The sequence below is a fragment of the Narcine bancroftii genome, chromosome 12, assembly GCF_036971445.1.
Source record: "Narcine bancroftii isolate sNarBan1 chromosome 12, sNarBan1.hap1, whole genome shotgun sequence".
Classification (NCBI taxonomy): Eukaryota; Metazoa; Chordata; class Chondrichthyes; order Torpediniformes; family Narcinidae; genus Narcine; species Narcine bancroftii.
Genome location: NC_091480.1, coordinates 69,333,362 through 69,349,825, shown reverse-complemented (window position 1 = coordinate 69,349,825; position 16,464 = coordinate 69,333,362). Strand labels below are relative to the sequence as shown.

Sequence of the window (16,464 nt, the reverse complement as noted above, 5' to 3'; positions counted from 1 at the left end):
CCTCGGAGATGTTGACATCCAGGAATTTAAAGATCTTGACGCTCATTTGTGAAGTTTCCTCTAAATCTCGCCACCTTCAAGACATTACACAATGCGTACTTCATTGACCATGTTTTTGATCACCGATTCTAATGTCTTCTTTGGGTCACAGTCAAATTTTGCGTGAATGTGCATCCATGAATTGCTTTGGGATAATTTCCTACATAAAAGATGTTATATAAATTCAAGCTATTAAATTTCTGTTGAGGTGAGGGATTCAATGAAACTGAATGAGGCCCACGTGCAGATTTTGTTCATTTATTGAAAATTATCCTTTCTTCCCAACATTTCTTGGCATACTTTCTATTGAGATTGTGGGCATGGAAAGAGGAAAACTTCTTGGTCAATTTATTGTACTTTTGGGCTTTGTAACAAAAACAAAAGTGGCTGACACCTTTGGCATCCTGAATATTAAAGCACTGGAATTCAACTGCACCTCCTTTTTTGACTTGCCTTGAAACTTTTGGCTGAGCTCACAAGAAATGAAGATGGAATGTTTGGAAAATAAATACCATTAGCTAATGGAAAGACTTTGTAGTTTGCAGCTTCTCAATGTTGAATTTGGCAATAGTCAGGTATTTTAAATTAAAACTCAGCTGTACTGTTCTGAAGCGTGGTCCAGAATAGGCAGGAATTTGTGGGCAGCTGCCCAAATTCTCCTGATCACCTCAACTTCCAAGTCCATTTTTAAATTTAGACAGACGTATAATCACAGAAACAGGCCCTTGTGGCTCACGAGCCCGTGCTGCTCAAATACACGCAACCGATTACCCTACAAACCCCGTACATTTTTGGGATGTGGGAGGAAACCAGAGCACTGGAGCAAACTCACGCAGGTCACAGGGGGAGAGCGTGCAAACTCCTTACAGACAGCGGCAGATTCAACCCTGATCCGGGTCGCTGGTGCTGTAACAGCATTGCACTAACTGCTATGCTAATTGTGCCCCCAATTTGTCGATTACACACCATCAACTCTTAAATTATTTTTCACTTAGGACACAATTCATTAAAAAAAGGATTCCTCTTGTGCACAGGAATACCTAATGCTTGAACGCTTAATGCCGCAATTTTCGGTGTTTAGTCTGTCATTTAAAGAGCAACATCAGAAAAAGTGTAGAATAGCACCACAAGAAACACATCTCCTGCAGAAGATTTTGTTTCATGAGGAAGAGTACGAAGGTACACACTGGTACACATATTGGGGTGATGACTCAAAATCTCATTTGTAACTAAATGGGTTGCTATTTTCTCTCTTATTCAGAAGATAGAGACACAGCTTCAATTGCTAAAATAAGCCACATGATTAGAAGGTCATGGGATCAAGTTCCATTTCAGAGACAAGCCTATAACTTGATATGAGCATATCATTCAATGCAGCACTAAAGGGATGACTTGAGCACATGAAAGGTGCAAGACTTATTGCTTTCTTTAAAGTGCATTCTATAATGGCTTTGTTTCACCTTCACACTTCTTCCATTATGTTGAGTGCAAATTACAGCACTCATCCAACTCAAAGTAGAAACATAGTTTGCAGGCTATCCATTTAATATGGCTCCACTTGGCTGCTTTGTCTACTTCCCAAGTGCACAATACACTTAATCAGACAGAAAGCAATGCATAACTATGCCAATCTGCACAAACTGGTTATCTTGATACTACAATTAAGACTCAGACACAATTTTAGTCGAGCTAAAAGGATAGCAAGAATCAAGGGCAGCCTCGTCACGATTTCTATTTGAAGATCAACTTCAAAAACGAGAACAATGTTATCAAGTTCACATTTTTACAACCTTTAGAAAAAAGCACAGTTGACCTCTTTTTAAAATTATTTTTACCAAGCTATAATTCTTAATACGTCTTAAGTGCAATCTAGTGCAATTGTCAACAAGATTTTGCTGTTGTGCTCAGATGTTTTGTTTGCTCTCTATGAGAGCAGTGTCCCATCCTTTTCTGAAAGTGAAAAGAATGGTACAACTGCATTATTCAGGAGGATTTCCACGTCCTTAAGGTACTGATCGCTGCATTCCAGGTTCACAGTTGTTAACCACACTCAAGATCTTTCTTTAGTCTATTGTGACAGAAAATTATTTAATATCAGGTACCACTGGAGCTGAGCACAATATTATTCTCATAAGCCACAATGGATGCTTTCCAGCATGGGTCACTGGGCAGTAATCAGCGACAATTATAGGTCCATACTTTGCTTTTTGCTGCCACTCCCTTCTTAAACAGCAGAGTTACATTCGTGATCCTCCAGTCCACCGGAACCAGGCCAGAATTCATTGATTCCTGGAAGATCATTACCAATCCCTCCACAATCTCCACAGTTACCTCCTTCAGAATCCAAGGGTGCATTCCATCTGGTAGTTGTCTTCTCCAAGTCTTCAAAAGTTTCCCAGCCCTCTACCTTCCCACTCATTTTCCCTTCCTTGTCTGCCCTCTCCTTTTGCTTTTATTTTGGCTTGAACTTCCCTCGTCAGCCACAATCATCTCATTTTTCCATTCACTAATTTCTTTCTTTTCAGGAAGTGCCCGTCCTGCCCTTTCCTCATTTCTCGCAGAAACTCCAGCCATTGCTGATCTTCCGTCTTCCCCATTAGTGTGTTTTTCTCCAAATGGCTTTGGCCAGATCCTCTCTCATGCGACTGCAATTTCCTTTATTCCACTGAAATACCGACACACCTCCTTTTTAAATTTCACACTGAACTCAATCATATTGCGATCACCGTCTCCTAAGGGCTCCTTTACCTCAAGCTCTCTAATCACCGCTAGTTCATTACACAGCACCCAATCCAGAACAGCTGATCCCCTGACGGGCTCATCAACAAACTGCTCCAAAAAAGCCATCCCATAGGCATTCCACAAATTCTCCTGAGTTAGTCACTTGACTTTCCAAATCTTCCATGATTATAGCAATGCTGTCCTTCTGACACACCCATCTATTTCCAGTTGGAGGCTGTGCTCTTTCAGGTCACAAGTCATATTTACATTCAGAACATAGGAAACAGAAGCAGGAGGCTGTCCAGCCACTTCCATAAGATCCACACTGATCTTATACCTCAGCACCACTTTCCTGAATTAACCTCATATCACTCAATTTCCTTGATATCAAAAAGCACCATCAGTTACCTAAATTCTCTTGATTTTTGATGGCTAATGGGTGATCTGATCCATGTGGGTGGCACAGCTAGCGCAACACTATTACAATGCCAGTGATCTGGGTTCAAATCTGGCACCGTCTGTAATGAGTTTGTACATTCTTTCTGTGTCTGCGTGGGTTTTCCCCGGGGGCTCCAGTTTCCTCCCACCCTTTAAAAATGTATGGGGGTTGTAGGTCACTTGAGTGTAATTGGACGGCATGGGTTTAAATGGCTGAAATCAGCTTCTTCAATGGTGCAAGTTTAAAAAAAATGTTTAAATGGTAAAGGCATTGGAGAAGTTGCTTCCTGTAATATACACAAGGGTCGCTATTAGCATTAAGTAAAACACAAAAGTCTGCAAATCAAAAGGTAAAGATACATATAAAGTACACCGTTTGACCAGCTGAGTTTCTCCAGCATTGTGTTTTTACTTTTTCGCTTTTAATACTTCCCAGTGCCCCGATGATAGAGAAAGAGAAGCAAAAGAGAGTCCCTTCAGAGGCACTAAGTGTCCATGGATTCGCCTCCAGCCCCCACAGGCTCACAGTCTCCTGTTAAATCCCGAGGTCCAAATCCAAACCTCCGAACACAACAAGAAAGCCTCCAGTACCCGAGGCCATTTGGGAGCCCTTCTTGCCTTCAGCACCCTCTCGCATCCCGGCTGATACCTGGTTCCCATGAGCCAGTCCCCAGCAGTAAAACACAGAAGTATGCAGACTCTGTGAATGAAGTAAAGTCCTTCCAAGTGAGGTAACACTTCATTTGTGAATCTGCAGGAGTCATCCACTGCGTCTGGTGCTCCTGTTGTGACCTCCTCCACATCAGAGAGACTGGATGTAGACTGGGAAACCTTTGCTCTGTCTACGTCAGTGACGGGGATCTCCCAGTGGCCAACCATTTCAATTCTGCACCCCACTCCTGCACTGACATGCCTGTCCATGACCTCATGCACTGCCAAAACAAGATCCCCTGTAACTTAGAGGAGCAACATTTAATTTTCTGTTTGGGGACTCTTCAATCAGATAGTATTAACGTTGACTTCTCCGGTTTCTGCTAGCCCACTCCCCATTCTCACTCCCTTCCCCATCCCTCTGTCTTCTTTCCTCCAGTCCTCCACCCCCTTCACTCTCCATTCACCTAACCATCCCTCCTCCCCCCCCCCCCCACCCCATTTGCTGCTGTGCCCTCTCTCCCTTCTCCACCTATTACCTCCTGCTTGTGGGGCTGTGCTCCTCCCCCCACCATTTTGTTCAGACGCCTACTGACGTTTTGTCCGCACCCTGATGAAGAGCACAAGCCCGAAATGTTGGTGATCTTCTCAATTTACTTTCCAGAATTTTTTGGTCTGTAATACTTGTATTAACAAAATCTTTTAACATTTTGAATTTTAACATATGCATATTGTTTCTTTACATCAACCCATTTGACAGCTCTTGGCCTGTATTTGTTCGAATTTAGGAGAATGAGGGGGGGTTCTCACGGAAACATTTTGAATGTTGAAAGGCGTGGACAGAGTAGACGTAATAAGGTTGTTTCCCACTGTGGGAGAGTCCAGGACAAGAGGCACAACTTCAGGATTGAAGGGTGCCCACTTAGAACAGAGATGTGGAGGAATTTCTTCACCCCAAGGGTGGTAAATTTGTTGCCATAGGCAGTTAAGGAGGCCAGGTCATTGGGTGTATTTTAAGGCAGAGATTGACAGGTTCTTGATTAGCCAGGGCATCAAAAGTTATGGGGAGAAGGTCAGGCAGTGGGGCAGAGTGGGGAAATGGATCAGCTCATGATTTAATGGTGGGGCAAACTCAATAGGCTGCTCTGAAGTCTTATGGTCTTAATTCTCTCTACGTACCTGGGAAAGGAAGGGCCTGTATTGTACTGTAAGTTTTCTATCTTTCAATACATTCTCTCTGTGACTAACATTGCCTTACCACCACTTATTTTTTCTACCATCCTTAAGTATGTCACAGTTAATATGGGGTTTTTTATTGCCCAGTGCGCTGTTAAGCATTCACCAATGCTTTAAATGCAAACTTTGTGATGAAAGTATTAGAGCCGTGTGTCTGATCCAGCTTTATCTTCAACCTTACATTTTTGAAGTTAATAACAACATGTGTGAATAGGGGAGCAAATTATTTAAAATAAAAGACTGGAACTAAATCTTATCATCTTTTGAATTAACATACAACAATTATTTTTGAAAATGTTAAAGCACAGTTCTATTTTGTTAATTTACAGCAAAACTATTTTCCCTCAAGTCTTCTGACTTTGGGATAAGAACATTAATAATGCCTGTGATATCTCTCCCCCTTTATATTGTCATTCATTTAATCAGCTTCGCGGCGACTTCCCCTCCCCTCCTGTGGCTTGGACAGAAAACTTTGCATGGGAGATCTGAATGAAGTCCACAGCCAGGACTCTGTACATACCCACTTCCATTTGTACACAGCCAGATGCTGCAAATGTTTACAAATGTTTCATATAGTAACTATGGGAACAAACAGAAAACAATTGTAGACTCAGAAAGGTACACATGGGTGGGAACCGATTTCTCATTTCCTTCCCCTCAAGCACATTGTCACAACAAAAACCATTGCAAAAGATTTCAAAAGACTTGGAAATGAAGACCTCCAGCATCCTGGCACACAGCAGAAGCAAGACACTCATTAACCGAGAAAAGGTTGCAGAAACCTTGAGGATCTCTGTTTGTTTCATCCAGCAAATGCTGACTCAATGCGTACCACGAGTTCAGCCCTCCTTGGAGAGATAATAGTTTCGGACAGCAATACTGCCCTGTCCCCTGACCTCCTCATCAAGGACCTCTCTCCAAGGTCAGCGTTTAGTCACCCAGGTCAGCACAACATGGAACCTGATTGATATGTGGAAAAGGCCAGGATCTGGGAATGTTTATTTGTGTTTTTGGGGACGTGGGTGTTGCTGATCATCCCAAAATGCCCTTGAGATGGTGGGGCTGAACAATTATGCTGTTGGAGAGGGAGTTCCAGGACTGAGACTTTGTGACAACCAAGGCCCAGCGATAAAATTCCACAAAAGAATAAAGCTTAAATATTTCCAACGATTCAAATTAAATGACAGGAATTAACATGGTAATGTGAAATAGAATATTCTACTTCAACATTTTATTATGCAATTGAATATTCTTTAGCATCAGGAAGGTTTCAGTATGACAACATTAAGTGACAGCGACAGAATTCAGTACAAAATGATAGGTGGTTTCATTGATGGGCTTCAGGATAAATGACTTGAGTGGAGAAAAAATGATGCACAGCTCTTCTCTTTACTGGGAAGAGGAAGGAGGGAAGGGGCGGCCAGATTTGAACAGGGGAGCCAAGCTTTATTCCCAGAAGCAGGGTTGGATGCCAGGATGTAGAAAATCAGGGTTTTGTTTCCCCCCCCCCTCCCCCCCACCAACAGTTAGTTGTCAGAGGGAGAGAAAAGTTATGAAAGAAAGGTCAGCCCATGAAAGGGTTAGGCATACGGCTATTATTTTTTCCTCGATCTCGGAGGAAGGAAATAACATTTCTTGAAAAATAGATACCCTTTTTGACTGTACAAATGAAGCAGTTTAACAATTTATATTTAGCCTTGTTTCACAAGTGCTTTCAGTTAGCCTTCAGGACAATGAAAGATATTCCATTATTAGACGACAGGGCTTTTATCATTCTATTGTTTTTTATAGATATTTAGTAGTACAGATAGACTGCTGAACATAAGATATCGGGAATACTTCTGTGAGTTATCAGTGTGTACTTGAAAGTATTGCTTAGGCAAAGACTAAAATAACAGCTGTTCCTGCAGTCCATAACCTAAACTGGCATCTATTTACTGACATGTTAAAGTGCTTGTTTGTTCGGGCACAAAAGGTCTTTTCGAACTATTAGAAGAGTTTGCCCATTATCCAGGTCAACATTCCCCTCTTAATTAACACGACCAAAAACAGACCGAATAGATTTCAGTTCTCACTGGTGCTTGAGCGTTTATGTTGTGCACAAAATGGCTGCAGGGCAAAGTAATTTGTTGCCAGTTGAACATGGAACATTACAGCACAGTCCAGGCCATTTGGCCCATGATGTGCTGACCTATATAAGCCTCCTCAACAATCTAATCCTTCCTTCCCTCACACCCATAACCCCTATTTTTCCTGCATCCAAGTGCCTGTCTCTTTTAAATGTCCCTATTGTACCAACCTCACCACTACCCCTGGTAATGCATTCTAGGCACCCACCATTGTGTAAAAAAAAACCTTAGTCCTGATGTCACTCTGAGCACTAAGATATTTGAAGGTAAGGAAAAGTTATGTCGACGTCATTGTTTTCCTGCGTTTCCCATTTCTCCCTTCTCTTTTGGATCATTGCACATTTTATTCCACAAAAATACATCAAATGAAAAACAAACAAATGGAAGAGTTACACTGGTTCTCACAACTTCAATGTGTTCCAATTCACTTGACAGCAATTAAGTATTTTTTGAAGTGTAGTCACTGTTGTAATTTACACACAGTTAGGACCCCTCAATCAGCAATGAGATGGCAGACCATATATTATATTTTGATAGTGGACATAAACATTGGTCCATACACCAAAGAGAACTCCTGTGCTCGTCTCTGAACAGTGCATGGGAACTTTTACAGCCACCTGAAGGGGAATTCACAGTCTTTTAACTTGTAGGCAAAAGTGATGCCAAATAAGCTATGGATGATAGTTCTTGATCCCACTGCATTTCAGGTCCGAAGATCTACTTCTTACATTGTTCCCTTCCAAGCGGAAACTTCTACAGACAGGCTCAAATGCAAAGTTACAGGAACAATAGGAATGGATGCAAGAGGCAACAAACCATTTAATGGCTTTGAAGAAAGGAAGTTTGAGACAGAGCGGTAGTCTGCAAGGAGACAAGGGTCACAAGCTTATTGTTCCCATCACAGGGCGATGATCACAGGCTTGTTGAGAGGGACAATATCTGATGAGGCGAAACAGTTTACAATACATGGGTTCAGGAGGAAAGTTTCATGCTCAGTAGTTTATTGTGAATGTAGGTTGAAAGGAGTCAGTTCTTAGAAACTCAATATGTTTGGAGAAGGCTAGAGGAAAAGAAACTCGAGAATTAGACATTAGGATGGTGGTGGGGAGCTGTGTGGGTGAAGCTTGGTTGAGTTGTCAAGCGGAGGGGAAGGATGCAATAAGGCAACTGAAGGCACACTCCTACAGATGCAATGGGAGCAAAGGGCAATGCACTCAGTGGAAGTATTTGCTGCCCAATCCAGACAGAATTCTGGTGGTATGATGACATTGGACAGCATGGTTAGTGTAGCAGTTAGTGCAACACTGTTACAGTGCCAGCAACCTAGGTTCAAATCCAGCACTGTCAGGAAGGAGTCTGTACGTTCTCCCCATGTCTGCGTGGGTTTCCTCTGGGGACTTTGGTTTCCTCCCATCCTTCGAAATGTATGGGGGTTGTAGGTTAATTGGGTGTAATTGGGCTCATGGGCCGAAAGGGCCTGTTACCATGCTGTATGTCTAAATGTAAAATTTAAAAACATTTTAAAAATGTTAAGAAGTTTTTTCTCTTTTAAACTAATCTGATTTGAAGAGCAAAAGATTAAAAGCAACTGTCGCTTCATTATCTTCTCGTTAAGAGAATTTTACTGCTTGCTCCAAAGAATGACAATGCTGTTTCTTCACACTGACCCCAGAGGCAAGTTACTCTCTCTTGCCATCTGCAATACACTTCTTCCTCCAATCTGTTAGAAGCACAGATTAATACTCCCGAAATCCAAAATTTGCGAACTACTCTCCAAAGTATCTCAGGTGGAGCCTGATTATTCTGTGTCCCATGCTGCCAGCACCTATGTTTATCTCATCCATCAAACTCAACAGCTAATGTACCAGTTTTTTTTCCCTATTGCAAAACCTTTTCCTCCTGTTCCCAGTAGCCACTGAAGAGACTAACATTGTTCACTGAACATCTCGCAAAGTTAAGGCACAAACCCTGATACACCATTGCAAGATACTGGGAGATGACGAGGTAGGGAGAAGCCTTAAAGCATCACACTGGCTCAATCAGTAGATGAAGTCAGAACAAGTTATATTGAAATCCTATTCCAGTGACTTGAATAATCAATCCAGGTTGACATTCTAGTTTGCACTGAGTGTTGCACTGTTGAAGACGTCATCGTACAAATGACACGTTAAAACCTTTACATCCATCTGCTCTCTAAAAGTGTATGTATAAGATTTTCACAGCACTATTTTATAGAAGTTATCAAACCAATTAGAGATACTAGCACATAAACAGGCCCTTTGGCCCATCTAATCTGTGCAGACCATCAATAATTATTCTACATTAATCCCATTTTATTCTCCCAATATTCCCATCAACTCCTCCTAGATTCTATCCTCATCTACACACTACTAACCCACACCTTTGGCATGTGGGAGAATACTTAAGCACCCAGGGGAAACCCACACAGCTACAAGGAGAACACGCAAACTCCACACAGACACCACCACAGGTCATAACCAAACCGGAGTCTCTGGTATCATGACGCAGTAACATCGCCAACTAAGCCACTGCTCTATTATTTTTTGTCCGAATACTTATTTCTCCATGTCAGAAAAATCAGCTTGCATCAACTGCTAATTTTGAAGCTTCCTGCTTGCAAAAAAACATCCTAAATTACAACAGTGACATTTCCAAATTACTTCAATGGCCCTGAAGCACTGTGTGATGTGAAAAGCAGTTTGTTCTTTTTATTGATACAAAAGCTGAAATAACATGGTTCATTCTGTAGAAATTTATATCTTTACAAAAAAAATCAATCGCTTATACAGCTTTTTGGTCCAAAAAAAACTGTCTAATGAAAGGTAATCAAGATAAAATGCTAACTCTGCTTCTCTCTCTTCAGATTCGGCTTGATCTACTGCATAAATACATACAACATTACATCAATTTCTCCTAATGTTTCAAACCTGTCAATTTTTTGCTTAATATCACATATTCCTCAATTCCCTACAGCAGTATTTCTAGATTTTTGGTCTGTAGACCACTGGTGGTCCACAAGTTTGTTATAGGTGGTCCATGGTGACATGGCAAAGACAAATATAACTGTTGTAATAAACAACCTGGCTGAGTACTGAAAATCTGTGCTAACCAACTGGCCAATGTATTCACAGATATCTTCAACATCTTATTCCGGCAGGGCATGGCACCCGCCTGCTTCACACTGGTCTCAATCGTATCGGTGCCCAAGAGTGTGGTATCCTGCCTAAATGACTACCAACCGGCAGAACCACTTACATCAAAAGCGATGAAGTGTTTTGAAAGGCTGGTGTTGAAGCATATAATCTCCTGTCTGAGCAGCAACATGGATCTGTTTCAGTTTGCCTATCGCGGAAATCTCACTGGCTGGTACGCAAAGGTGCATACATCAGGATGCTCTTTATCGACTACAGTTCAGCATTTAACATCATCGTCCCCTCAAAACTGATCAGCAAACTCCAAAACCTGGGACTCGACGCCCCACTGTGTAATTAGATCCTGGATTTCCTCACCTCCAGACCACAATCAGTGAGGATTGGTGAGAACTTCTCCTCCACAATCTCCATCAGTACTGGAGCACCACAGGCCTGTGTTCCTAGCCCCTTGCTCTATTTCTACAACTATGTGACTCAGTTTGACAGCATCATTTACAAATGTGCTAATGATACCACTGTCGAGGACGGCACAAAAAGGGGTGATGAGTCAACGTACAGGGAGATTGAAAAATGTGCTGAATGTACACATACAGGGCAGCACAGTTGGCATAGTGGTTAGCGCAATGCCTTTACAGCGTCAGTAATCGGGATTCAAATCCCACGCTGTCTGTAAGGAGATTGTACGTTCTTTCCATGTCTGCCTGGGTTTTCCCCGGGTGTACCAGTTTACTTCCACCATTAGCCCTTTCTAGCCCATGAGCCCATGCTGCCCAACTATCCAAATGAACTTACAACCCACATACGTTTTTGAACAGGGAGAACGTACAAACTCTTTACCGGGAGCGCGAGATTTGAACACGGGTCGGTGGCACTGTAACAGCAATGCGCTGACTGCTATGCTAAGTGTACTAACGACACCTCCCACTCAATTTCATCAAAGCCAAGGAGCTGATTGTTGACTTCAGGAAGGGAAAACCAGAAGTGTATGATCTAGGGATCATTGGGGGATCAGCGGTGGAGAGGGTGAGGAAATTTACATTTTTGAGAGTTGTCATTGTTAAGAAAGCACGTCAGCATCTCTACTTCCTCAGGAGTTTGTGTGGAGTTTCAGTATGATATTGGAAACCCTGGCAAATTTCCACAGATGTGTGGTGGAAACTGTGCTGACGACTACATCATGGGGACACCAATCCCACTGAGTATAAAGCTCTCCAAAAGGTAGTGGACAAAGCTCAGGCCATCACAGGCAAAACCCTGCCCACCATCGAGAACATCTACAGGGAACGCTGCCATCGGAGAGCAGCAGCAATCATCAAAGACCCTCACCACCCAGCACACGCTCTGTTCTTGCTGCTGCCATCAGGAAAGAGGTATCGGCGCCACAAGACTCACCCCACCAGGTTCAGGAACAGCTGCTACCCCTCCACCATCAGTCTCCTCAACGACAAACTCAATCAGGGACTCATTTAAGGACCCTTGTGCACGTTAGTTTTACTGAATATTTATTTTTCTGTATTTGCACTGTTTGTTTACATTTCTCTCTTTTGTGTATGTATATTTTTCTTAAGTACAGTTTACAGTTACTGATGAGTAGAAATTTTGCAGGAAAAAGAATCCCAGGGTTGTACATGATGCCATTTCTGTCCTCTGACAACAAATCTGAACTTGTGAAATTTTTCAAACAACGAGGTTGTAAATTTGACAAGTTAAATTAAAATGCTCAAAACATTTTCCAGCAAATCAAAAATCCTCGTGGTCTGTGGTAAATAAGGAACACTTAAGGTCACCTGTGAGTGAAAAAAATCATTGGGCTACATCACTCAATGCAAAGGGATTGTTGTAATTGTGATATCTGATCAACAGGCTATGCTGTGGAGCTCTACAAGTATTCTGCCACAGCTCGATTCCCACCGATGGGATTATTCTCATTCTGGAAAGGTAATGCTGAACTTCTGGACTCACTATTTTGTGTTTTTAACGTTGTACAATTTCCTACCTTTAGGTTTTGAAAATGTTTTTCTCCCTCGCACTCTGTGATCACCACTATCAAGCTCCCAGTTGGCACCCTCTTTACACTTTATATTGTCACATACCCTGCTGACTTGAAGATGCCATTTCATAGTTACTGTCCTGAGATAAAGAATCTTTGCTCCCTCATTAGACTTCTGAAACTCTCTCCTGTTCTTTTGGGCAATGTGGTTGCTGTTGATAAAACAAAAAGCTTTGCTCAATATTTCAAATGACTGCGCCAGGCTATCCAGAAAATGGTGGAGGAATTCAATGGGTCCTGACTGACCTGCCGAGTCCCTCCAGCATTTTGTGCATTGCATCTGCAGTCTTTCTTGTCTGCCAGACTATATCCACTCTTGCTGCTTCATTGAGGTACATGGGTACTTGTAAATACATGCATACCTCAGTTACAAAGAAATTTGGCCCCACTCAATCTTGCTGACATCAACCTCAACAACAACAAAAGAAACAACGGACTCCCAAAGCCTAAATCTTGCAGAGCATTTGCCATATTTTCCATTGAAGTTATTTTCTCTTATCCCATTACAGCTTGGGCTAGATTTTAAGATGTGCCTCAACTCAGAGTCTATCCTTGAGAGCCCTATTCCAGCGGGTTCGAATCAAAAATCTCCCCTCCCTTTCCCTATCCATCCACATCATGTTCACAAGTTTCCCAATCTGTTCCATGCAAAAATAAACCAAGTGGTGCGCTTTGTTTTCCTGCGTCCATCTGTATTATTCTTTAACTTGGGTTTCCTTTCATTACCCCACGTCTATCTCCCAGTGGCCACCCATTTCAATTCCCCACCCCATTCCCTTGCCGACATGTCTGTCCATGGTCTCATGCACTGCCAGATTGAGACCACTTGTAAATTGGAGGAACAACACCTCATCTTCCATCTGGACACCCTCCAACCGGATGGTATTAACATTGACTTCTCTGGTTTCCATTAAACACCACCCCTACCCATACTTCCCCTGTCGCCTTTCCCCCCAAGCACTCTCTCTCTTCTATTTTCCCTCTGTCTCCTTTTACAGAGCCAAAAACAACCCCCTCCCCCAATCAATTCTCACCTTTCCTCTCTCCATCCTCTTGTTATATCTAATTAACACCTTTTGTCTGTTGGTTCCCCTCCCTTTTATCCCTTCTCCCCAACCTTTTAATACAGGCCCCTGCCTGCTTTTTACTCACACCTTGAAGAAGGGCTCAGGCATGAAATCTCAGTGATATATCCTTGCCCCCACTATGGACACTGTGCGACCAGCTGAGTTCTTCCAGCATTTCTGTGTTTTTACCACCTTCTCCCATTTTTCTCATTTCCATGCTCTCCAGCACAACACACCTTTTCTATATTCAAACACTGCACATCTCTTCGCTGCTATGCCATTCATGAAAGCACTTCTCATTGGCATAATGCCTTCACTTACTTTTCTGAACATTTTCCGCATCACACTGCTTGAACATGATACATCACCCAGAGAGATTCACCGGCTTAAAAAAATCCCACCACAAAGTGTTGCAGATATCAGTTTAAATGGCAGAGGATCAGCATTTGAGAAGAAGAGAATGAGTCTATATAATCACCAAAATACAGTATTAACATCGCAATTCAAAGAAGCAAACACCAGGTACGATCACTGACTTTCCAACAGTTGTAGAGAATAGCTCACTTTCCAAAATGTTCAAACTTTAGCTTCATACCTGCATGATAGGCCACTGATCCTCTACTCCAACCAGGATGCCGATTTTTTGGGTAGTCCTAAAAAGGAAATGGAAAGTTATCAAATACTTTGTCAAGGAAATTTCTCTTGGCAAGGTTGGTGGTGGGGGGAGGGGGTGAAGGAGGCACCGTTTCTGGACATCATTGTACTGGGAATTACTTGACAAGAAGAATGAACAGCATCCTGACAGATTACACTAGATGATGAAGATTTTGCTTCCTGAACACTTTTGGGTGTATTTTATGGATTTTGGGCTGTTCAGAAATCACCTTAAAGTTTTCCTATCACGTACCATTATTTTAGACACATCCTCATTCAATGTATTCAAGACATAGAATTTTGAATAGAAGGGGAAATAAAGGGTTATTGGAAGCAGGTAGGTAAGTGGAACTGAGCTCACGCCCAAATCCCACCATGTTCTTCTGAACCACTCACTTTATTTTTACATAACGCAGGCAATGAAACAGAAAAAACACATTTCAAAATATGCCAAGGACGGAAAGATACAAGTTATTATGTATGGTGTAGATGGAAGCATCAAATTATTGGATACTAGGCACACTTGTGACAAGTATAAATTAATCTAGACAAATACGAGTACAACCACTTAGGACACAAAAAGGATAGAACAGAGCATTTTTTAAATGGTGAAGAATTGGAATCAGTGGAGGACCAAGAGATTTAAAAGGCTTTGTACATTGATTAAATACATCATGGAGAGGTTAAAAAAAAATTAAACAGGATAATGAAATGCTGACTGACCTATAGATTTAGCAGATGAGAGCACAGGAAATAGGTGTTACACCACAGCGACACACACCTGGATTACTGAGAGCATTTCTGAGTTCCATATGTTAGGAAGGATAAATTTGACCTTGGAGGGATTGCAGTGGAGATTACCAGAATGATACACGGGTTTGAGGGATTAAATTATTAGAGATTATACAAAACAAGGATGCATTCTCTGGATTTCAGACAGTGGTCATTGGAATGAAATATTCAGGATATTAGAGAAAACAGATGGGAGAGGCCGATACAAATTATTTCCAATGGTCAGAGAGTATAGGACTGGGTGGGGGGCCAAACACTAAAATTAGGGCCGGGTTCTTCAGGAAAAAAGTGAGCAAGCACTGACAGGCAAAGGATGTCTGCTGTTACTGTACTTGTGGTAAAAACACACTGAATGCCTGCTGTTACTGTACGTGGTAAAAACACACTGAAATGTTGGAGGAACTAAGCCAGTCTTGTAGCATCCATAGGAGGTAAAGATGTATTACCAATGTTTCAGGCCTGAGTCCAGTTACTCGAATAAGGGCTCAGGCCCGAAATGTCCGTTTTATGTCTTTATCTCCTATGGATGCTGAAAGACTGGCTGAGTTCCTCCAGTATTTCAATGTGTTTATAAAGGATATGCTTTGAATGCTTTCACAAATGGCATTTGATACAAGATTAATTGTTAATTTATCTAAGATGAATGGAAAATTGCAAGTTAAAAATATAAATGGATTTGGGGAAAAGTTGGGAACATATGGAGATAGATCATAGATCTGCCATGATCTCATTGGATGATGTAACAATTTGAGGGGCTTAAGAGCCTATGTTCCCAAGTTCCCATTTCGTGCTCACATTTAAATTCATAAATAATTGCTCCTTTTCCATTATGAGGCAACACCCATTATTACAGCAGCTGTGATTTCTTTAACTGTTAGAAATCAAAACAGACTGACATTAATTAAGACACTCCCATCTATTAAGTTTTTTTGAGATAAAGAGCTTTGAATCACTTTTGAGGTTTCAGAAAGTACTGACCTTCCATAGCTCCTTTCAGAAATCTCAGGACATCCCAAAGCCTTTTACAGCTGATGAGTTACATTTTTAAAGTGAACTCGCAATGTTGTTACAGTACACACGGCAACCAATTTGCACAGTATAAATCATCATAATGTCATGCTACTGAGACCACGTCCAAATGATGCTGAAGGGGAAATATTGGCCCAGATACCAACTCCTTCAAAACAATATCATGGAATCTTTAACATGCACTCAGAGCAGAAGCAGCCTCATTTTAACAGGTCCGATAACCGTTCAATCAATTGCATGTTGGTTTGCGTAAATGCGTGTTACTAAGGACCACATAGGATGAAAGCCTCTGGCACTTTTTGGGTGTCCAGGGCACATCTCCCTGGAAGATTCAAAATCCACCTCATCTATTTTGCTTGTGATAAAAGAAATATTGCAATGAAACTGTTGCAACATTTATAGATGTTCTGTCACTTCATTGCATCACTGTTCCTGATTAGACGATATCAGCCAAATCATGGAGCACATCATGTCAATACCATCAC

General features: G+C 41.7%; 1 protein-coding gene across 2 annotated transcripts in view; it reads right to left on the bottom strand.

Moving 5' to 3' along the window:
- The window catches only part of spryd3 (SPRY domain containing 3), a 295,363-nt gene that overhangs the window by 157,484 nt on the left and 121,415 nt on the right, over nucleotides 1-16,464 (bottom strand). For both annotated transcript variants that reach the window (XM_069906732.1, XM_069906733.1), the window contains exon 8: nucleotides 14,100-14,157. In XM_069906732.1, the coding sequence (XP_069762833.1) occupies nucleotides 14,100-14,157 (58 nt within the window). The remainder of the gene's footprint in view (nucleotides 1-14,099; nucleotides 14,158-16,464) is intronic.